The sequence below is a fragment of the Malaclemys terrapin genome, chromosome 3 (genome assembly GCF_027887155.1).
Source record: "Malaclemys terrapin pileata isolate rMalTer1 chromosome 3, rMalTer1.hap1, whole genome shotgun sequence".
In the NCBI taxonomy this organism is placed as follows: Eukaryota; Metazoa; Chordata; order Testudines; family Emydidae; genus Malaclemys; species Malaclemys terrapin.
In genome coordinates this window covers 162,206,875-162,231,972 of record NC_071507.1, presented here as the reverse complement: position 1 = coordinate 162,231,972, position 25,098 = coordinate 162,206,875, and the positions used below count along the sequence as shown (strand labels likewise).

The 25,098-nt window shown below is 38.3% G+C and overlaps 1 protein-coding gene across 2 annotated transcripts in view; it reads right to left on the bottom strand.

The window, feature by feature from the left end:
- Window positions 1–25,098, bottom strand: part of HMGCLL1 (3-hydroxymethyl-3-methylglutaryl-CoA lyase like 1) — a 105,623-nt gene that overhangs the window by 55,430 nt on the left and 25,095 nt on the right. For both annotated transcript variants that reach the window (XM_054022601.1, XM_054022600.1), the window contains exons 2-5: window positions 22,751–22,828; window positions 21,643–21,750; window positions 12,243–12,338; window positions 9,408–9,556 (exon numbers count right to left, since the gene is read on the bottom strand). In XM_054022601.1, the coding sequence (XP_053878576.1) occupies window positions 9,408–9,556; window positions 12,243–12,338 (245 nt within the window). In that variant the 5' untranslated portion in view covers window positions 21,643–21,750; window positions 22,751–22,828. The remainder of the gene's footprint in view (window positions 1–9,407; window positions 9,557–12,242; window positions 12,339–21,642; window positions 21,751–22,750; window positions 22,829–25,098) is intronic.

The window sequence follows — 25,098 nt, the reverse complement described above, 5'->3', positions numbered from 1 at the left end:
GTTGAGGACCTCGAAGTTAATGGCAAGTGCGATAAATTACAACATGGTTTTACAAAGGGCAGATCGTGCCAAACAAATCTGATCTCCTTCTTCGAGAAAGTAACAGACTTATTAGATAAGGGAAATGCGGTGGACCTAATATACCTGGATTTCAGTAAAGCATTTGATACTGTACCCCATGAGGAATTATTGGTTAAACTGGAAAAGATGGGGATCCATATGAAAATTCAGAGGTGGATAAGGAATTGGTTAATGGGGAGAATGCAGCGGGTGGTATTGAAGGGTGAACTGTCAAGTTGGAGGGAGGTTACCAGTGGAGTTCCTCAGGGTTCGGTTTTGGGACCCATTTTATTTAATCTATTTATAACTGACCTCGGAACCGATTGCAGGAGTGGACTGATAAAGTTTGCGGATGATACGAAGGTGGGAGGCGTTGCCAATTCAGAGGAGGATAGGGATATTCTGCAGGGAGACTTGGATGAGCTTGTGAATTGGAGTATCAGAAATAGGATGAAATTTAATAGTGAAAAGTGTAAGGTGATGCATTTAGGGATGACTAACAACAATTTTAGTTACAAGCTGGGGACGCATTGGTTAGAAGTAACGGAAGAGGAGAAGGACCTAGGGGTTCTTGTAGACCGGAGGATGACTATGAGTCGACAATGTGACGTGGCGGTGAAAAAAGCCAATGCGGTCTTGGGATGCATTAGGCGAGGTATATCTAGTAGGGAAAAGGAGGTGCTGCTTCTGTTGTATAAGGCGCTGGTGAGACCTCATTTGGAGTACTGTGTGCAGTTCTGGTCTCCCATGTTTAAAAAAGATGAACTCAAATTGGAACGGGTGCAGAGAAGGGCCACTAAGATGATCAGAGGAATGGAAAACCTGTCGTACGAAAGGAGACTGGAGGAGCTCGGGTTGTTTAGTCTGACAAAACGAAGGCTGAGGGGGGATATGATTGCTCTCTTTAAATATATCAGAGGGATAAATACAAGGGAAGGAGACGAATTATTCCAGCTTAGTACTAATGTGGACACGAGAACGAATGGATATAAACTGGCCGTGGGGAAGTTTAGGCTTGAAATTAGACGAAGGTTTCTGACCGTCAGAGGGGTGAAATATTGGAACGGCCTTCCGAGGGAAACGGTGGGGGCGAGGGACCTGTCTAGTTTTAAGATTAAGTTAGACAAGTTTATGGAGGGAATGGTTTAATGGTAAAACATATTAGCTGAGGAATACCGAGCAATGGTAGGTAAATAGTATAATGGCTAACAAGGGTCAGGCTGGAGACTCTTGCCTACATGCTCGGGGTCTTACTGATCGCCATATTTGGGGTCGGGAAGGAATTTTCCTCCAGGGTAGATTGGCTGAGGCCCTGGAGGTTTTTCGCCTTCCTTCGCAGCATGGGGCAGGGATCTCTAGCAGGAGGGTTCTCTGCCAATTGAAGTCACTAAAACACAGGATTTGGGGACTTCATTAGCAGAGTCAAGGAAAGGGTAGGGACGGTTTTGTGGCCTGCAGCATGCAGGAGGTCAGACCAGATGATCATAATGGTCCTTTCTGACCTTAAAGTCTATGAGTCTATGAAGCCATTTGTCAGAAACAACCAGCCTTTACTACAAGAAGGGATGTGTGGGAGGGTGTGACAGTAGATTCCCCCAGAAAGAGATTCTCCAAGCCAAGACCAAAATGTATCAATCAGAACAGGATTGTTTTATTCACATTTTAGTTTTCCTTATTAAAAAAGTAACAAAATTACATTTATATAGTGCTCATTTGCAAATGGCATTAAACAGACTATTCAAATCTACTATTATTATATTGCAGTAGTACCTTAGAGCCACTGTCATGCACCAGGACCCCATTGTGCTAGGTGCTGTACAAGACAGAATAAATATCTCCTTTAAAAAACAACTCTTTTAAAGATATGAACAAAAAATATATAAAGCACATAATACTGAAACATAGGTTAGTTAGTTTAGACCAGGGGTCGGCAACGTTTGGCATGCGGCTCGCCAGGGTAAGCACCCTGGCGGGCCGGGCCAGTTTTATTTACCTGCTGACGCGGCAAGTTCGGCCGATCGCGGCCCCCACTGGCCGCAGTTCGCCGTCCCGGGCCAATGGGGGCGGCGAAAAGCGGCGCGGGCGAGCAATGTGCAGGGATATCTCTTATTCAAAAGATGAGCTAGATCCTCTGTCCCATTAAGGCTATTTTTTACCTTTCTGGTGGCATAAAGCATCCTGCATTTCACAGAGTTTAAAGGGCTCCATGTGGATTCCCTCTGCACAGGGGGTTTGGTATAGGGCCACCATCATGGCTGAACCTTCTTCTTAACCCTCCCCAGTGCTGGTGTTTGGTCATGGCAAAGGGAACAGGCTTGGGGTATCCCATTTCCCACTGATCCATGGCTGCCAAAACTTCTCCTTGGGACTATGGGTAGCTGACCTAATATAGAGCAAGAATATAGATCAATTTACCACTCAAGTGCTAAAATGTTTTCTTCCAATTACTATTAAGGGCTTGTCTATACCATTTTTGTGCAATTTCAAGTGTGGATACAGTTATATCCATAAAGAGTATTTATATCAAAACAGCTGTTTTTGTTAAATTTACTAAATATAAATATGCTACAGTAAATATGTAACTGCATCCACAGTAAGGAGTTACACAAAGCATTACAAAATTTTGTGTAGACCAGCCCTCAAGGATCCTAGCATGCAAGAAAAATAATCACGAGACCAAAGTTTCTATTTGTATTAATAAAAAAAAATACACTGCTTTGAAAAGTATTGATTTGCACCAAGTTAGGCTGTTGGTGTTTAGTTCGTAGTATAATAAACAGTTTTATATGTGAAGAAAATGAAGCACTTTAAACCCAGACGTGGCTTAAACAAAATTGCTGAAATCAGGGAAGCTGAGCTGAGCCATAATAGAAGGGAAAGAGACATTACTGAGCTGGATTAACAAGAAAATTGTGCTTGAAACAGAGAAAGGTTTAGTGTGATGTTGTATCAATACAGATTAGCGTATTTTGGTAATTGAAACGTCTTAATTATTTTTTAAATGAAGAGCGGTCTATTAATTTTTAACACTCCTTATTGTGAAAATATTTACTGAAGTAAAAAAAAAAAAAACCCTCCTGCTATAAAAAACTAAATATTGTGGAGATAACAAGTTTTCCAAATATTTTATTTCAAATAAGTTCAAACATGACCACAACAAATAACAGAATAGAACACCTAAAATAAATAGTGATTCTGCAATCCCTCCTCCATCCCCATTATTTTGCATCCTATTGTGTGTGTTATCATGGAAGGAAAAACAATACCTTTTTCCCCCATATATTTAACAGTGGAAGATTCTTTTTAGTACACTGGAGCTTTTTCTTTAACATAAATGAGAAAATAGTCTTGGAGTCTTACATGTACTAAACAATGATTTACAAAAGGCTTAGTGTTATAACATCCATATACCATGGCATAAAATAAGTAACAAAATAAACAAAGAGTATACTGTATTTATATATCTCAAGCTTTGAATAAGTCAACTGGTGGTCAAATGATGCTCAAACCTAGAGATAAACTAAATCATGTCAGACATTCCAATGTTCTTTTGCGGTACTGAGAAATCCATAATACTGGTCATTTTTAAAATCTAAGGATTCAAAAAGAAAACATATTTGAAAGAATAATATATAATAATTTTGAATTGCATGCTTAAAAAGTGGAAGCTTTTACAAGGACATATTTTAGAATTAGAGCAGTTTTTTTTATTATGTTGAGTATTTCTTTGTATTTTCCAGTTTTATGGCCCTGATCCTGAAGACACTTGCACAAATGAGTGACTTTACACATGTGGGTCTCCCCAATGCCCTCAGAGACTACTCACATGCAGAAGCATTTTCAGGATGGGAGCATACATTTATAATACAGCTATCCAGTGGTGCTGGTTGTTTTGTTTTGTTTTTAAGTTAAAGTAGAAACACATACTTCTGTCATTTTTACTGTTATATTTGCATATCAATTTCTGACCCAGAGAGACAGTCCTAAAGAACTTACACATGCATTGGAGCATTTACAATTTACGTGTGTCTTTTGAAGTTTTTGAATATATTAATGTGAAAGGAATCTAGCCTAACCAAAATTTACTTAACATTTTCTTCTTATGCTACATTTAGATTTACTAATAAAACACAAGTGAATACTTGCAATTATCATGTGCCATGGTTTTCCATTAACCCCATCTGTTTTGCTTCATTTTAATCACTGGGAAAATATGTCATATTTTCAATGTTACCTGAATTACACATTAAAGAGCAAAATTGTAAAGGCAGAAGTTTTAATGCCATTTCACATGCAAAATATACACAGGAGTCATTAGATGACCACAGATTTGGCACAGTGTCCTCACAGAATGTGTCCCAGATGTTATTGTAAAGTTTTGTGCACATTTAAAAAAAAAAAAAAACCTTTATGACACCAATAAATGGCACAATATTTTAGACCATATGCAAGTTTTCTATTTTTCATAAACATTTGAACTATTTCAGTAAACATTTAGAAGACTGTATACTGCATTACCGACTTTCAGTGTGACAGCTGACAGCATAAATTTTCTGGATGATCGTGTAAATGTTGGTGCAGCTGCAGCAACAGTAAGACATGCTGAAGCTTAAACTGTTTGAATACATTTTTCATCAGATTCACAAATTGCCAATGATTTACACTCACTATGTTAATTCTAGATGGCCAGTAAAAATAGAAAATAAAATTTGAACCCTTTAAAATTATTTTTGGAAGTATTTTTCAACTGTACAAATAAGAAATTAGGGCAAGGTATCAAATTATCCGTTTCCTGCAAATAAATAACACATTAAACAACAATAGTGCTTTAGAAGAGGAAATCTCTGTGTTGAAAAAATATATAAATACAACTTATGCACATTAATACACAAATCTGTTTTTACTACCTAGGTAATTCAAGTAAAATATTTAGCCTACAAAATTAGAGGCCAAATCCTGTGGACTCGTAGGAGTTTCTGAAGTAAAGGCTGCAGGGTTTGGCCCGAGTTCAGGATTGATTTTCACTGCACTGCAGTCACAAAAACAAAATCATTTCAGCATAATCTTAATTCTGATTTATCTGTATTAACAGACCTATCAACAAAAGCTATTTCATTGCATTTTATTTATTGCAATATATAATAAATTCCAAAGTACCTCTCCCAAGCTCTATTCATTATTATATTAATCATTAAAATTGCAAGTCAGAACAAAACCGAACCAGCACTACTGCTTGCCAGATAACAAAGATAAATCAGCCAAACAACAGGTACCAATTGAAAATACCTCAAGTATTTGCTATTCTCTCAGATACAAACACTCAAATTTCCCTTCACACTCATAGCCCACAAAAAACTTGGGGGAAAGGATGGGCTTTGCAATGTGCCCAGAATTTCAATAGATCTGTATTGTTTTGGACCAAAGGGGAAGTGCATTCAAACTGTAAATACCCCTCCTTCTGCCTATGAAATATTGAGTTCCAGGGATTTCTATGGGTTTCCAAACTGCCAGTTAACTGCTCCTACTTCTGTGGCTCCTTGACTTGACATGCAACTCCCACAGGAGGGCTCTGTGGAAGCAATGACATGAAGAAGAACAATTTGTCACTGGGCCCTGCCCAAAGAGTATTGAATTTAGACTATAAATGATATCTGAAGCTCTCAGCCGTTCTCTGTCATCAATCAAAGTACCTAAGTCTGCTCTCTCAGAACACCGAATTCCAACTGAAAATTATAAAGTCTTCAGCCATGCCACCATCATGTAATTCCTTAATGAGTTTCCACAGGTCAGAGACTTTGTCTCTGTATGGGATCTTAGCTCAGTGCTGATAAAGTTAATGGATGCACATGCTGACCTGCTGGGAGAGTGCGCTTTATTTCACCTGACACTAAAAAAAAAAAAAAAAAATCACAATTACATATGTGAACAGACTGAGTGAGGCTTTGATGACTGATCCTTCTTTCACTGTATTCCACGGGGACAAAGTTGTCTTTGTATTTGCATAGATTCTTTTTCACAAAATGAGTTGCACTTAAATCAGAGCATTCACCTTCTGGCTATCCTTCCAAAACCTCATTTCACCTGGGAAAAACTAGGCTTCATATACTTGATGTTAAGGGGATGTTATATTCTATTTTAATGGGATGACTCCATTTAGGAAGCCTCCTAATATAAGCTTTTTGTAACATTGGGAACCAGTGTAAGGGAAATGCCATTTCCACTCTAAGCCTGTTGAAATGGATTAGATTAGGCATTGAGATGTGTCATGCTTCAGCTAGGGTGATATTATGAGAGAGCCTTAGATCTCACTCTGCTATGGATAGCCTGCTTCCATAGTGTTTCCATTACAACTATATGCAGCAATTCTACTTGGAGTTTTGGACACACATTTACCAAGACTGTCTCCAGTCATCTGGCATCTAGATATGATAGTCTACATTGGGAAGAAATTCTTTGATCCTTGTTTAGTTAGAAATTTTCAGCCCACCCTTCCTGAAGTTTGTACTGCTAGCTAGACTCCCATAATTGATAACCTGAAAAGGCTTCCAGTAATTGTGGTGGTTCTAGAGAGTTTTGACTTTGTGTGCTGATGCTACCCACTCACACATTCTCGTATTCCTCAGAGCTCCACTCTCTCACCGGATTCTGGAATTTAGCAGAGGGAACTGAAGTGGGGAGCTGAAAAGCCCTTTCTACCTCATTTATAAATACTGAATGCTATGACTGCGCTCATACAGTCCCAATGATCCCCAGAAGGGTCCCAAAATCGTGCAGCACCAGGGAAATTGTGCAGCACGTGCTGCTTACAAACAGGGAAGGACTGGTAGCGGAAGTGGAAGTGGGTGGCAACCTGGGCAGCAGTGACCATGAGATGGTTGAGTTCAGGATCCTCACAAAAGGAAGAAAGGAGAGTTGCAAAATACGGACCCTGGACTTCAAAAAAGCAGACTTTGACTCCTTAGGGGACTGATGGGCAGGATCCCCTGGGAGGCTAATATGATAGGGAAAGGAATCCAGGAAAGCTGGCTGTATTGAAGCCTTATTGAGGGCGCAGGAACAAACCATCCTGATGTACAGAAAGAATAGCAAATATGGCAGGCAACCAGCTTGGCTTAACAGAGAAATCTTCGGTGAGCTTAAACACAGAAAGGAAGCTTACAAGAAGTGGAAACTTGGTCAAATGACTAGGGAGGAGTATAAAAATATTGCTCGAGCATGCAGGGGTGTAATCAGGAGGGCCAAAACACAACTAGAGTTGCAGCTGGCAAGGGATGTGAAATGTAACAAGAAGGGTTTCTACAGGTATGTTAGCAACAAGAAAAAGGTCAGGGAAAATGTGGGACGCTTACTGAATGGGGGAGGCAACCTAGTGACAGATGTGTGGAAAAAGCTGAAGTACTCAATGCTTTTATTGCCTCAGTCTTCACAAACAAGGTCAGCTCCCAGACTGCTGCACTGGGCAGCACAGTATGGGGAGGAGGTGAGCAGCCCTCAGTGGTGAAAGAACAGGTTAAAGACTATTTAGAAAAACTGAACATGCACAAGTCCATGGGGCCAGATACTCATTTCATATTCAGGCTTACCCTGACATTATTAGTTTTCCAGGTATCCCAATTCCATAAGAGATTTTTGGAAGCAAGCCTCCTCACTCTACCAAGATTGTGACTACCCCCCTTAAGATAGTCCAGGAGTCACAAGGAAAAAGCCTTATGGAAAGAATAGCAACTTAACATGGCAACATAGAAATTAATAGAATTATAAGCAATTGATATCTAAAGAAGATGGTACAAATATTTAGGTTACAAAAATAACACAACAAGATAGCAACTGCAATAAAATCCACAAGCTAGTATAATATAAAATAGGCTTGGAAGGATTAGATTTGTTGGTAAATGTTGATATCATCATATGCACAAACCAACAAACAGTATTTCCATTGATAATTGAAATTTACAGACAGGAAAATTAAGAAAAATGCTGCTTGAGAACTTAGAGTTTGATTTAAGGCTATTTACTTCATATATTTTGCATGTGATGTTAACAATTTGTATGTTAATGGTTATAAACCTTTAACTTTTTGCATCTCAACATCTACCAGTTATTAAATAATGATTATATGACCTACATTGTCTAACTTCCAATCATTTCCAGCAATTGCATAAATTTAAATCAAATCTTAAAATAAACATTGATACCTATCAAAAATAGTTTTTTAAATTGAATTCTGCCATGCCTACATATAAACAATATAGCAAGAATCAATGGCATTGGTGACTATGTGGTCTACTTGTTCTAGCACAGGGCTGGGAATTAGGAGTTTTGGCGTGCATTCCCAATTCATCACTAACTCTGTGTAACCTTGGGCAAATCACATCCTCGATTTCAATTTCTCCATCTATAAAATAGGAAAAATAATTCCTAACAAGGCTTGGAAGCCTCTCACAAGCTAGTACGGTATTCTCTATTTGGGATTTAAAGTCTTGCTATATATATTGCATTCAGTGACTGAATATAATAGTGGAATATAGACACAGGACAGGAAACAGGTCACCATCTGTGTCAGGTATATATGAATGAGTGTGTTGGGTGGGGTGGTTATGGTTAATTTCTCTGACCAGTAGACTTGCTTTGTTTTGGGGTGGACTGGGAAAATCCTGAAACATGTAACTCTTTACAGTGAGACAGGAGATGTAACGGGGAAACAAGAATGGTTAAGAAGCCTGTAACTTTATACTCAAAATTTCCCTGAAAAGGAGATATTCTGGAGAAATTAATATACTTGAGAGGTCAAGAGCATGATGCACTGGAAACTCTGCAAGTTTCAACCCCTGGAGTTTCCAGAGTAACTTTTCTCCCTCTCATGGTTTTTCTGCTGGAGGAAATTTATCATATAATTTCTATGTATTGATTCACTGCCTCCAAGTAATAAAAATGTAAAAGCCCACCTACTTTATTTTCATGACTCAGAAAAAAAACAATATTGTGAGTTCTTACTACTGGTCACTGTACATAACAGCACATACCAAACGTTATTCTCAGACTTGTGGCAACAGCATTGATAAAAACAGTGCATAAAAAAAGGATATAAACTAATACGTAGAAATTAGTTTTTGCATTTTGGAACAAAGCAACATCTATCAATAGTTGCTAAAACGTAGAGAGCAAAAATATGTTTGAGCTTTTAGAAAATATTGTTACAGAATGGACACTATTAATAAAAATTATTTAAAATGTATGGAATTTGATCATGTCAATTTCTGTTGGTTAACCAACAGCAACATGACTATGAAGTTACATTGCAAACTGAAGTTCATAAATTGAGATTACAAATGAAGCTTTATAATTACCCTCGCACTGGAATATTCATATTTCGTGCTGATTTAGTAACTTCTTCAAATTTTTCTATGCTTTTTTCTATAGAACAATTAATATTCATTTTGTTGAAAGATTCAGATGCTGCACCAAATACTGATACCTCTGTAGCTCCTGCTGCAATCTGTAAAATGTAATTCAATAAAACAGAACTGTAAAGATGTATAAATATAAGTTAATTATCTGTAATTAAAGAAGAAATTCTAGATCCTTAGTTTTAAACAAATTTAACAATATATTAGTCAATATAGTATACAGTATATAACTCTATCTGAAGTTATAATAATTGCAACTTTAACTAAATTTTCTTCAGTCTATTTGCAACCATAACGATTTTGTATCATTTGCTCTCTTAATTAACTCAAATCGCCAGGATATACTTCCTTCCCTTTGTTATTAAATGGGATAAGGCCAGTTACTGCTTTATCAATTAATACACGAGTTTTTAAAATGATAAGCTTAGGTATTAAATTGTAAGAAATGAGGCAAAATATGATAATAAAATAAACTATTAACTGCAGTGATTCGGGCATATTACATGCCATTTATGCTATTGACACATGCTGTTTAAATATCATTAATAGAGCAAATAAAAAACAATCTAAAATGTCAATTGGCTCCACACAATCTGTTCTCCATACCTTTAATGGGACTTATCCACATACATCCCTGATCCTTGGGGAGAGGGGGGAAATCCCTCAAGAATTCTGGGCTTGTCCACACCCAGTTTTTGTATCACTTTAATCTTATCTGTTTCAAAACAGATTCGTTAAATTGGTACAACCTCTAGTGTAGACAGAGGTAGGAGGTGCTTATGTCAGTATAGTTTATTTCCCTAACTGTAGGAGCATCTTTATCTACACAGATAGCTAAAGCAGTACAAAACTGGGAGAAAGGCAAGCCAACCCCTTTACACCATTCTCCTAAAAAACCCAGGCTCTGGGTTAGGTCCCAATCTGGCTGTGCACAAGCAGTCCCCACTTACATCACAGGAGGATGGAGAGGGTCAGACTGACTTTCTCCTATGTTCTTGATGGTGTTATTTTCTTTCCCTCTGGTTCTAAATGGTTTGGGGTATGTCTACACTGCAATTAAAAGCTGACTCGGGCTAAACAGTTGTTTAACTGAGGTATAGATGTTTGGGATGGGAGGGTCCCAAAGCATGGGCTGCAGCCCGAACCCAAACGTCTACACTGGAATTAAACAGCCCCTTAGACCAAGCCCCACAAGCCTACATCAGCTGGCATGGGCCAACCACAGGTTTTTAATTGTAGTGTAGACATACCCTTAGTCTCCATCATGCAGCTCAAACACAATCTGTTCTGAGATTAAACTGCTGACAGCAATAAGGGGAAGAAGGTAAAATAAATTTGAGGGAGAAGGGAACAGCATTCCATGAGAAAAAAGTACTGTTTGATTGGGAAGGTTTGTTTCCCATTGGAAGGGAACCAGGGCAAAGACAGTGTGATATAGCCATCACAGCTCGCCTAGCACAATACAGTAGTCAGCAAGCTAGTCTCAGAATAAACACTGGATCCCAGTTCAACAGACGAGTTAGGGTCAGAGTCAGGCCAGGGTGAGAGACCAGAGGTTGTGGCCTGGCTGGAGTCCCAGGGCAGGGGCAGAGTCAGGTTACTAGATCACAGGCAGGGTCACAGATGACTATTAGGCTGAAATTAGGAGGCAATACTCAGGCTCAGAACCAGCCTTGGGTCAGAGACCAAAAATCAGCAAGTCAGGTCACAGCAAGCCTGAAGTCTGCATAGTTGCCCAGACAACTTCCTGGGCCATACACCATGGTTAAATAGTGATCATGGGCCAATCAGAAGGCCACTGTCACTCTGGACCATTTGGGTGGTATGTCTTGCTGTGCCTAATCTCCACAGTACTCCTTGGAGAGGTCTTGACATGACAAGGTAGGCATGTCAGCTTCCCCAGCTCCACAGCCCTGGGTTCTAATCCTGAAGATTCTTATGCCTGTTCTCCTAAGCCCCTGTGTTTTCTTCTCCTATCCACCACCCTATCTCATGGCTCTCAGCATGCTGATCTGCAGCCTCATCCTAACAGCCGAAGAGCAAGTCAGCAGGTTCTGCTGATGCTGAACTATAAATTCAACAGGTCAACAGGATTGGTGCCTAAACTCCCAGCTTTGGTAAAAAAAATTAAATTGCCATCTCACAAGAATTTCCAAATTTCATTTGGTCCCCATTCAGAAAAAAAGTAGAAATCTTGACATTTTTCACAAAATGAAATTTTCTAAAATATTTTAACCTTATTGATACATTTCTTTTCAGTAATGTTGAAACTGTTAGTTTTGACTTTACCCTTTTGACTATTACAATATAACATAAGATAAAATAATAGTCAAAACAAAACATTTTGACCTTACAGAAAAGGTCTGACAAAAATCAGTATTTCACAAAAACTTTTCAATTTGGCTGAATCTGCATTTTCTGATGGAAAAGCATTTTATTGGGAAATTTTCAACCGGCTATAGCATCAACAAGCTAAAGAATGAAAAGGAATTATTTGTTTATTTCTTAGGGTATGTACTACAACATTTACGGCATCTTTCAAAGGACTGTGTGGTTGATACTGACCACTAAAATTACATTTATGGAATTTAATCTCACTCTGTAAAATTTGCGAGTTTGCTTCATGAAAACTGACATTTTTTCAGAAAAAAAAAATACAGCCTAATTCTAACAGGACTGGGTGAATGATATGAAATAACTGGTTTAAGGTACTGTGCATAAAGTGTTTGAAACATGAAGAACTCAACTGTAGACACACTCTAGCAATCCACTTACAGCAGAATGAAAACCTTGAAGATTAGGTGTGAGTACAGGATATTGGACCCCAGGATGCCGCTCGATCCTTCTCATTACTTCTGTGTGATCTGCCATCTTAAATACATAAATATTTTGCATTTATTTTTCAGTTATGCTAATTAACAATTATCTGACTATTTTAAAAAAAGGTAGATATGAATTTAAGGATGGATGCAATTCTGCTTTGTCATAAGGTCATATAATAGCAGAAATAATACACTATAACAGAGCATTGCCTGCATTACACCATGCTTTGTCTTGTTTATGCATATAGTTAATGAAAAAAGTATGATCTATAGCTAGAGAGTTGAAAAACGTGCAATATGTGTGAGAAAAAAAATAATAAGATTCTATGGAGTATAAAAGTTTCTGTGTTCATTTCTATTTTGATAATCCAGAAAATACAATTTTCAAGCAAATAAGGAAGCCATGATTTAAGAGAGACATTGGTGGTGACGTGCCATATAATTTAGGGTTCATTAAATTTATGAAGAATGCTACTTCGTTATATAGAATTATCATAAATACTACAAAAAAGCCTGTAATTTTCAAGCTAGTATATAAATGTTAACCCCTCTGTTTTACTAAGGCATTCATCATGAGAATGGGATCTGTCTGTGGGTTTAAACTTTTCCTGCAGTTTCCACATGTCATAATCTTCTCCTTATTAGAGCAATTTATTACTATGTAAATTATTCTAGTTTAATAAACAGAGGATTACGATGTCAGGTGTAGACAAGGTGCAGTAGCAGATGAAGCCTAAGGAACAAAGATTCTATTGTCAAACAAAAGCCTTTGGGTAAAATTTTCAAAAGCACCTAAGTGACACAGGAGCCCAAATCTCATCGAAAGTCCATGGTCCTTGTGCACTTCTGAAAATGTATCCCCTTAATAATAAAGAAGTTAAGAGAGTTATAGAATATAGAAATGTATGCAGAATTAATCCTAAATATTATTAATTCAAATATCTAAAACTAATTCAGTTCTTGGCTCCATTCTCTTTGTGCCCTAACAGTTCAGCAAGGAATTTCTTGAGTGGTGTAAAGGCTATATAACAGCCTCTACAGCAATTTTTCCTCCTGTTCCCCCACATAAAAGGTGTTTCTGGGCAAGCCAAGGGCAGACGGAAGCATGACAGGACTGTTCAGTGTGATTAGGAACATCCCTTACATTGTTCTAAATTAGACTGAGACCTGGATTGGCCGCTGGTCAACCCCAGGATCAGGGGAGAGGAAAGATAAGTTTGGACAGACCTAAGGCCCAATAGGCTTACAGTCAAAAGATTCACAGTCATTCATTTGCCGGTTTCTTGTTTGCAGAAATAAGGCACAAACTAAGGAATTATTCTGTAAATCTAAGTAAAACATTTTGGTATACATTGAGCTAAATTCTGGTTTAAGATGCTCAAGTACAATTCCCATTTTGACACAACTCTAATGAGAGCTGCAATGAGAATCTAGAGACAGAACTGGCTCCCTTAAGGGACAATTAATTCTTTTACCTACATTGATTACGTTACCCTTTCTGTCCTCTATGTCAGTGGTCTCCAAAGTGGGGTGCGCGCACCTCAGGGGGTGCACCAGATCCTTGGGGGTGGGCAGCAGAAGGAGCACTTTTTTTGTTTTGTTTGCGCTTTGGCAAAATTGGTAGAGCCGGCGCGGCAGGGGGTGCGTGCTCAAAATTTTTTTTTACTGATAGGGCTGCGCAATCAAAAAGTTTGGAGACCACTGCTCTATGTCACTATTCACTCCAAGTCAGCCCAAATGCCAGGAGAGAAAGGTGACTTTTAGTAATCTAAGTCCAGTACTGGCATACAGCAGTTGCTGAATTCTTAGCCTAGCTCTACCCCTGACTCAGTGTATAACAATTAGAGCTAGTCGGAAAACTTATGCCAGAAGGTTTTTTCATTAGTATTTGTTGATTTGTCAAAAAGTAAACATTTTGTGCAGACAGTTCTAATTTTGATCAAGTTCTAACAGAACCCAGACAGAGTTATGGCAGAAACTTGCTGCTTTTCCTGCCAGATTGCCTGCCCTGCTCCTTGGCAGCCCATCTGAATGACTGCTGGGGAGCTGGACTTTCAGGGTCCATGGTTTCCACCATGCATACTGGCTCGGAATCCAGGGCTTCCAGAGTCCCAGGTCCTGAGGCAGCTGCCAGGTGGACCAGCCTGGAGCCAGGGCTCCATTCCTTTTCATGGAGAATTTCAAAATTTTGGTTTTTATTCCAAATAAAAATTAAACCAAATTTTAACATACTGAAATCCTCCATGAAATGGAATACCTTTCTCCACCCTGCTCTACTGGCAAGTCACTTAATCACAGCAAGCCAAGTTCTACAATGGGAGCCAGAGTGATTAGAAATGTGAGTAAAAAATAAAATTAGCTTGCATTTTTCAATTTGAATCTCATCAAACTGGCACACATGTCTTCACCATTTTGTCCTTTTTCCATTTGGAAATCATTTCCCCCTCTAATGTTAGGAATGGAAAAATTAATAGGTCTGTTTTTACTTTCTTGCTTTTACAACATCCATTAGAAAGAGTAACAAATAGTGGCAGTAGTGTTAGATAGATGATTGCCACAGTGCAAACATTATTTTTGTGAACGACAGTGGTCATTATACCTCATTATTATCTTTTCCAAGATACACAGATGTGGTGGGGTATGTCTGACATTCAAACCTTTTCTGTTAGAATGGAGAGAGAAATTCTTCCTTCAAATTAAGATAGGCTTACAGCATTCCTTTGTTCATATTAGCATGAAGATTTCTAACTATATACTTTCGAAAATCCTATTTACACCGAAATCATAGCTTATCGCTCCAAAAACACAGTCAGTCAAGATCTGGTGTTATCAGATATGTTATTGGGGAATACTGTGCCCCACTATTATCACTTATCTCGAATAGCTCCCCATGGGTACAGGATGTTGACAGAGGGCACTATATCACTTCAACTGTTGACTAGGCTCTCACATTTGGGGTCATTCTTCAGTTTCCACTTGGTCATATTGTCACCAGTCGTTGCCATCCCAACTCTCACTCCATTAAGAGTACACCAGGGTTTTCATTTGAGCTCAGAGCCTGGAGAGAGTTGTTCTGAAGGAACCAGATTCTCCAAGATCAATGGCATTTCCTGCCATTTTATTTCTCTGTAACCTTCCATAGTGGTATTTTGTGATCAGGGATTTTCAGAAGTAAAGCTCTTTCTGGACTTCAGCCTTTTGGGTGGTATAATGTGTCCATACAAGTGGGTGTCTTTGATGATGCACCTGTTTTTGTCTCCTCTTATTACTAAACATATCCTGCTTCACTGATGGCAGTGCAATCCTTTTGGGGCAGGATAGCAACAGTGTGGAAGTCAGTATCACACTCCCTGAGATGACCTTGCAGGATTAAGTTCAGTATCGATTTTGTGAGTATGGCTTGAGCGTGACCATACTGGGGCGCAGTACTCTGCAGTAGAGTAACTGAGCAAGACTGGCTGCTTGGAGTTTTTATGGGTCAGAGCTCCATTTTGTGTTGGCCAGTTTCTAGAGTACACAATTCCTGGAGCTCACTTTCTTTTTCAGCTTCTTGATGTGGTCTTTGAAAATCAGCATTTGATCTAATGTGACCCCACGGTAGTCCAGATGTTCATAAGGCTCAAGGATTGTGCCATCTCATAACATATGGGGTTTTTACTTGGCCTTACAGTGTTTCAGGTGGAAGACACACACCTAATTGTAACATCATGGAAAGTTCTGTTCTGACTGCAGGGTACATGTTGTGCATAGATGCTAATGAGAATAAGAGGAACTAAGAACTAAGAGGAACACCCCTATGAAAAATGGGGCACCCCAAAATTCATGGGGTATGGAAGTACAGATAAGGAAAAGAGGGTTTCAACCCTCATGCTTATACATAAGATGTTAAGTGTGGTCAGAACAACAAGATAAAAGAGTTAAATGTGGGAAGACCCAAGGGACAACTCCAACGGATGACCCTATGGGAAACCCTAGCAGGGACCCTCCCTCTATCGATGATCATCTATTAAGAGGGCCATCACACCCTAAAATATCTTTGAGGATGTGAGTATGACTTAGTCATTGCATGGGTTTTTGTAGGATTTGTATATGCATGGGTAATTGTGACTTTACTTATTGCTTTAATGAAACTTGTAGTACAGATAAGACTTTGTACTTATGATTATGTCTGTGGTCGCTATTCTTGGACTTCAAATATTTCTAGTCTCTCCAAATTTGAGACAAGCACCAGAGGTAATATTGACTCTATTGAGCTTGAAACTGTAGCAGCAGGAGCTAAATCCATGGTAGTTTAATACAAAATTACTAAATTCAATTTAAATAAATAATAAGGTTACAGTAAGGATAGTGGTCAGTAACTTTTTGTACAGTTAGGGTATTTATGTAGTTTGAGCAGTGCAACCACTTGGGCCGCTTTGGGTATCTGCACTGTCTCGTGAAAGAATTAAAGAAGTCAAGAAGCCACTCCTGTGCTCTTGTCCTAAAGTGACCCAATAGTTAATTAGATATACATCAAGTCCTGCTGCCTTTCCACTTTTCAGGGATTTCATGACAACAGTCAGCTCCCCAGTGTTGAGCTGCTCATTGTGGACTTTGCCGTCTTTGAGAAGTGAGCAAAGTTCCTGCTTAACTTGTTTTGCTTTGTGGACTGGTTTACCATTTAGGATGAAATGGTTTGTGACATGGTTGGGAGAGACTTTGGCAATGAGCTTTGGTTGTTGTCCATCAGGGTTCAGCTTGAGAATGGTGGCTCATACTTCTATACAATTACGGCACAGGTTTGTTCTTTCAATCAGCTCCCTTCAAGAGTAGCATCCCTCCTTTCTGATCTATCTCAGAAACATTTCCCCAAGCCCAATTTTTTCTTCACCAAAGGGATCCGAGTCAAACAGTTCTGAATATCTTTTCTATTTTGGCTTGTGTTTTTCTAAAAGACCAGGTATATTTAGTGTCCTACAGCCCCTAGGGATGTGCTTTTGGGCAGTTTTCAACATGAGGGAGACATAGTCTCCATAGTAGTTGTGTGACAAAGAAATATTACAGCTGGATCCATCCAATTCAGAGGAAAAGACTTCCCACTCAGCCTTTACCATAATGATGAAAGCAATTTCCATATCTCCGGAAATACTTTGCTGTTATCACACTCTGACTGACTGGGAGATGTGCAAAATAGCTGAGTATTGTAAAATTCTAGAAGGTATTTGGCGAGGGTGATGATGTTTTCATAATATCAAAATGGATAATTCTTTGAGAAATAAAATGTGCTCACTCTATATTTCTAAAGCCAGATGTTCAGATTGTGGGTCTCTGTTGGCTCAGACTCTTTGCAGCATCTGGCTGTCATGCTTCAGTTTTCCCCTCTTCCAGCTGGGGGGCCACAATCAATCAGTGATGTAGGGTTCAGTCCTTCATACTAACCTCGATAAAACAGTCCTTCTTCTTCCAAGGATCAACAAAACATGTCCAAACTAAACAAACTAGTTCATCCAGCCCTTTCAAAGCTTGCTGGTCTTTTTTTGCCCAGTTAATGCAGGGTTCTCCATTTTAGCCATCCTTTTCCAAACCCTCTTTGTAGGCTTTATAACTCAACAGCCCTTTTTTCCCCTACAAGGCTGGGTGTCAGTCCGTCCCTTCTCTGGTGGAGCAGCGATGGTGTATGGGATCACAGTACTTCCCTTAACACTGTTGGTTTAAAACAGGGTTCAGAGTATGTGTTGCAAGTCAAACGGTAGCTAGATTTAAATGGCACCAAAATCTTAAAAGTTGTTGTGCGATTTCATCTAAAATGGAAGAACTCTCATTATACTGGCTGTTCTCACAAAATGTGCTGATTGCATCTGAACAGGCTCTTTACTGGTTTGGAATCTGAAGGACTTCTGAGATTCAAGCGAAGCAGGGTCAAATTTGAAATTCCAGTTCCGACCATCTCTAATTTTAACACTAGAAACACAAATTGTAGTTTCTAAAAATTGCCAAAATTTATGTTACTTCTTTAATAAAGGATGAATTAAGGATATGATCCAGGCAGGTGCAGAGGAAGTTGAGTGTACACAGCACATTGCAGGAGGCTCTCAGCACTTTCCACATCACATCCTTAGTCTGTATGAAAACCAGGATAGATGAGATATTTATTTCATAGCTTCACAAATTTGTAAGGCAAAAGCAGTACTAGTGGGGCCCTATACAGTAAGTGGCATGAATGCATAGATCCAACTTTAATCCACTGATTATGATTAATGAAGCACAATCATTAGTCCCCACAACATCCTCTTCTCAAAATTCATTTGTTGCACAAGACCCATATCCATTAGCTCCATCAAATTTTGCTTTGGTAAAGAAAATGAGATATAAAAAAAGAGACACATATTTTTGGTTTCCCATTGGGAAAATATATCCTGAAAAATGTGGCGCAAACACATGGAACAATAGCCTCCCCAAATTTAACCCTAAATATATGCCTTTGCAGAAGTAGATATAGGGCTCCAAAGTGTTTAATAGATACACACACCATTTTCATGTACTCATGCCCGTAATTTATACCATGTCAGGGACAGGATGTTGGTGCTAGGCAATCTATTTATAATAGCTTCTACATGAAGTCAATCAGTATAACAACCTAACATATGTGATAATCACCTAAAAATACACTTAGTAATTTCTTATTGCTTTAAGAACAAATTTTCAGTCCTTAATTAAATAAAACAAGATCTTCATTTTTCAGACCTTTGAAGCCAAATGTTTAATGCTAAATGCTTGAACTAATTCCACACTTTAAAAATCATTGCATGATTTAAAATATATTTAACAAAATGAAATGACGCTGTGATTCAAGCTGTACAAAACTGCTTGTTCCAAATAATGATTCATGTATTATATTTGTCCCCTTGCTATTTTTCCTGTAAGAAGAGTCTTATTTTAACAAATTGCATTTTATTACATTTAACATTTTAATACAATATTTTCCAGATTTTATTTTAAAATATGCTTTTTAATGGGAGTATTTATCATTTTTGGCCATTTAGATTATAGGTATGGGATCCTGGTTTATATGGCATCTTGCTACTGTGGAACTTTTTCTTTTGGCTTTTTTCAGTCATAAATTCCCTGCCAAACAAAACCGTAGGAGGGAAATCATAAAAGAGCTTTAAAATACTAAAAAAAGAAATAAGTGAATGAGTGATCTAAACATAACCGGGAGTTCTATTCCCATGACCTATGAGAAGAAAAAAGAAAGGGGAGAAAGAAAAGACATAATCAAGACTGCACTCCATCTCCAAGCAATACAACTTTATCATTTAAACCAAAACTATTTTAAACATCATATAAGCCATTAAAAGAAAATATTCAGACTTGAATTTGAGATAAGAAGGAATTTTTCTTTTTTCTGAACCTGACAAGTCTGAGCTAACTTTGCTATTCTAAAGGTCTCATGGGAAAAGGAAAGAATTAAACACACACAAGAAAAAGAAATAGACCTATGTTTGCCTTAGGCTTTGCAGGCTAACATTAAAACCCTCTGTTATTGTCTGACGCTGTAACTATCAACGTGTGATGGTATAGTGCATGGTGAGTTACAATAAAAGCTTTTAATGTGAACAATTAAGAAAGCATACTGCAAATTTGAGCTAGATTATGTAACTGGCAGGCTACCCAGAAGAACGCATCGCAGTGGAGAAGACCAGGAGGCATTATGCCAATGTTCCCTGGGCTCTCCTGTTGTTCTGGCATGGAGGGAATAATTTGTGACACACCTTTAGAAGTACAACATACTCCCTGCTGCACAGCCAGCCTGATCTGCTGGCCAGCACACAGGGGTAGAACCATAGCCACACCAAGTTTCTCCCAGAGGAATATCTGGCATGAAACCCCTGTACTTCCTGGCACACTCACAGCTGTGATGTGGATAGCTCTTACATGGCATGGCCTTCCAAGGCAGGGGAGAATCCTTACTCCCACCAACTCCCCTACTGGGATACTTAATGGCCAGGCACAATCTAAATGGAAATATTTTTCACACATTTTAACAGACAATATGCAGCAAAAACAATATATCAAAACTTACAATCCTCTCCCTCTCACTTTGATGATCTTCAAGTATTTATCATTCTAGTGCAATGTAAAATACCCCTGGTTAAAATGCTCTGTGTACTGTCCTTCACTAAATTCTGTTTGCATGGATGATGAATGTTGCACTAGTTGCAATGCTATTTCTGTTCTGTTTAAATTTGTAGAATGAAATAAAGGTTAATTAAAATAATAATAATATTAAACATTTTAGACTTAGAAAGTTTTAAAAAATGCTTGATATACCTATGCATTTATTTAATTTACATAAGCATAAACTTATTTAATTAAATGCACAAGGTCTGATTACCATGAACAATCAAACGATCACAGATGCAAAAATACAAGTGTATTTCTATATGGAATGACTGGGATTGCATGTGTCAAATAGGTGAGTGCATTCACAAATGGCTAGACACATAATTGATCATTTGTACATGCAATTACTTGACATGTGTATGCAATCAGATTAATTGCACCCAGAAATTATAAATTCAAATGTGCCTGCATTTCTTGGCATGCAAGTGTGTAATTAAGTTTCTGTAAATAAGTTTAAGAAATATAAATCATAATTGATTTTCTTCAGCTTTAACTGCAACAGCAATCAACTGTAGTGGGAGCTGAGGATGCTTAGTATCTTTTGGAAGGTACTCAGTGCCCCTCAAGATCAGGACTTAATCTACAATATCAAACCTTGGGCAAAATCCTGCCGCCATTGAAGTCAACTGGAGTTTTTAAACTGACTTTAGCAAGGCCAAGATTTCACGCCTTCTTTCTGCTGGTACATAGCAAAAGTAGCATATAACATACATATTATAACTGCTGTTGAATAACCTCCATATGGCCATAGACAGATACCAAACATCTATAATGATACCAATAGATCCTCAGTTCTGGAGCCTTACAGTTCCATCCATCTGAGAAAAACAAGTGTCTGCTTTAAAAGATCTCAGCATGATTCATTGGCATTCACCCTGCATGCCAGACAGGAAGGGACAGATTTTTATAGGTAGTTGCATCTTTAGCCACGTAAATACCTTTAAATAATTAGCTCGAAATTCCCTATTGACCAGTTAGAATTTAAGGCTTTAGAACTACAGAAGGGATCTCACTGCAGCAACTAATTTTACAAAACACAGTAGATACGCTCATTTGTACTCTCTTACATGTAATTATTAGCTAGGGTGTGAGAAAACTCAACTGCTTTGACTCTTCTGATAATTAATTTCATTTCTGAATAGTGTGTCACGTAAACTGAAACAGTTCTCAATTGTGTGCATTTTACCTACCTGAGGTACCCACTTTGATGAAACAAAACTGGTTGCTTCTATTACAGACAAGCCTGCTTTGGAAAGTCGGTTGATTAACTCAATTTTGATATCTGTGGGAACTGTAACCTATGGATATGGAAGCATTTCATTGTAAAATATCTGTCATACAATAAGTACCTTTTGCAAATAAAATGCCCACAGTACAAAATAAGCATCCACACTTTGTTTAAAATAGTTAACCATGACCACATACTCTTCCCCTTATGTGCAGGCAGTGGGTAGCAAACACACAATGGCCCAGGAAGCAGTGGGCATGCACCCACTCCATTCTCCACCCCTTCCCTGGAGTCTGAAGAAGCCGTTCCATGAGAATGCGGTACACAGATGGCTTCACAAGAGATGACAGAGGTGGGGATAAAGCATCCCACAGATGAGTGGGGACCCAGGAAGCAATCACTGTATACAGCCTGGTCCACTGGGAGGAAGAATGCCAAAAATACCTACAGTAATTAATTTTCCCATTGTCATATTAATGCTCCAGCCACGATGAGGTACATGAATCTGCCTTGCTGCCTATTTAAAGGGGTGTTTTATTCTGGGATATGGTTGGGAACCATGGCATTGGGGTCCAATTTTACATGGCCCAGCTTTATTCCCACTATATTAGGCCATCATCCAGTTCCCATCCCAGCCACCAGGTGGAAGATAGGGTAGAAACAGAAATCTTGCACAATTTATGGCAATTTATTTTTCTTCTCCCATCGGCCACTCCTCAAGAAGGATGATAGAACCTTAATTTATTAATGTAGAATTTAAGGTGCTGATCAGGGATTAGTGCCACAGAGTGCTAGGCATTTCCTGCACCAAAGAGTTTTCAATCTAGGTTATGACATCATAAAGCTGATGGACACAACAAATGGGAGGAGTAGAGATGGAGGATGGTGCAATAGTAAAGCAAGCATATCTCAACACAACAAAACAGTCATGTCTTGCTATTTATTTTAAATATCCAATTTAAAAACCAATTAATTAGGTAGAAAAGGATTAAAAATTATGACATGTAAACTGTACATAATGATAAGCATACACATGAAACTATGCAAAAATGTATGGTGACAGAAATTACCTTTTCATTTTGTAATCCGTCTCTTGGCCCAACTTCTACAATTTTAACATAGTCAGGAAATCCAGATATTTGAAATTCCTGAAACACAAGATGATAGATTCAATATTAAATAAAAATACATGTTTAACATATTATCAGCTTTACCATTGCTTCTTGTAAACGCGGATATGAAGTCATTTTATCAACAGCAAAGGAAACGTGCCTGCAGAATGCCTTTAAAAAACTTCTGTGGGGCCACATGTTGCACACCTTGGATGGGGGAAGATGTGAAGGAGCAGAGTTTATTTGCATGAATTTTCCATTTTTCTATCAGGGTCATAAATTATTATTAATTATTATTATTATTATTAAACAGAATGTATTTATTTAAATGAACATTGTACTTTATGGCACAAGACATATTTCCTATGTCAAAAAACTTACAAAACTAAGGGCCCAATCCTGCAAACATTTATGTATGTGAGTCCAACTGAATAATGTGTGTAAATGTTTGCAAGATTGAGCCATACATCAGACAAGACTGAGGCACACAAATCAAGGGGAGGTGGGGTGAAGAGATTATTAATGATGACATAGAAGGAGGACATGCTGGAAGAAGTAGACTTTCAATAGGATTTAAAAGAGAATAGGAAAGGTACTTGCCAGACAAGAAGAAAAAGTTTACAGGTGTAAGAGCAGATTAAAAAGGTGGGAAGCTGAGGTGGGAAGAGGAGAGGAAGGCAGCAATATGGTCAAAAGACTAAGGAAAGTATAAGGAGTAAAATGGGAAGTAAAGAGAATGTGGGGCACAAAAGCAGATGGAGGGAAATGAAATTTCCCTTGTTTGTTATTTGGCTGGTCTGATATTGAATCAACTGGAAAGGTGAGGAGCTATTGTAATTAAGGCCCTATGTAACTAAATTCACAGGACATTTTGAAATGGTTTTACAGCAATTTAGAAATAAAAGCTGTATGTCTTTAAAAACAATTTGAATGGTTAAATTGGGCATAAAACTACAGACCCATTTGGGGCAGGGATAGTGTGGAAGCACATGGTACTGTCAAGAGATCTGGAAGACACTGTGCTCTCTGCACTTCATTGAATGCAGTCCAATTCAAAGTCTTCATTTCCACAGTTAAAGCCCTCTATGAGATTAATTCTTGCTACTTGAGAGAATGCCACTCCCTCCATGACCTCCCATGACCGCTAAGTTCCACTAAACTAGAACAATGAAACTGTGGACCAATAGGGGAAGTCTCATGAATACAGGAGACACGGCTTTCACAGAAACCAGATCTAGACTTGAGAAGTCACTTTTGCAAAGAATAAAAAAACCCTAACTTCACAGCATTCAGTACTAAACATAAAACCCATCTTTCAACCAAGTCTTATTTGCATTGTCACTGCAGTTTCAACCTAGTGGCTGGAGAACTTCTATTTTCCAGTGAAGTATTGGAAAGTGACACAGAAATATACCTTTATAGCATCATCATATTGTCTCCCACTGACATCAGTGGATACTGTGTGCATATGTGGCCCACAGATTATATTAAATTCACTGTAGTAATATGCACAATCATACTAAAAGTACAATAAAAAAATCAATGCAGTTAGTGTACATTTATCTGAGCACTGTAAAAAAAGAAAAGGAAAAAAGCTGTATAGCATCTATGAGATCACATTCAACATCTGGTGAGCTAAAACTTTGTTGGCCCATTCTGAGCTCACACTCACTGAGAATATAAACCTATTTAAATTTGAAGGTAAAACTTTCACATCTGCTGCATATTGTTTTTCTTTTTAAAAAAAAGTTCTTTTCACAAATATGGCAAGACTTCAGCAAAAAGGGCATACATCTGGGTATTTTCATGATTATCAGGTAATTGTTGTTACATGACAAATGCCACAGCTGAGCTATGAATAAAACTGTGACTATAGCTGAAAATAAGAGCTAAAATGAATTAAATGAACTGAACCTTATATTTGGTGCATGAAAATTTTTCATAAAACTTTGCTTGCCATATTTTTTTCATTCTATGGGCCAAATCCTGTAAAACCTTATTCAGTTCTTATTGTGGCAAGACTTCCACGGAAATCAATGGGCCAAATCCTCAGATCAGTTTAAATAGCCCCACACTACTTTGTACTGGGTCAACCATTTCAGAGGATGATGGGAGGGTGGAGAGGACAACAGTTCTGTGGTGGCCGTTTTAAGGCAGCAACCAAGCAGTGGTGCATAGAGGATACAGTAGTATAAATGGATCCAAGCAGACAAGAGGAAGATAAAGAAGCAGCTGTCTGGCCAGCATGTATTTAACAGCTGTGAAAAGAAAGGGTTGCCACACAGTGGAAGAGCTGTAGCCTTTCA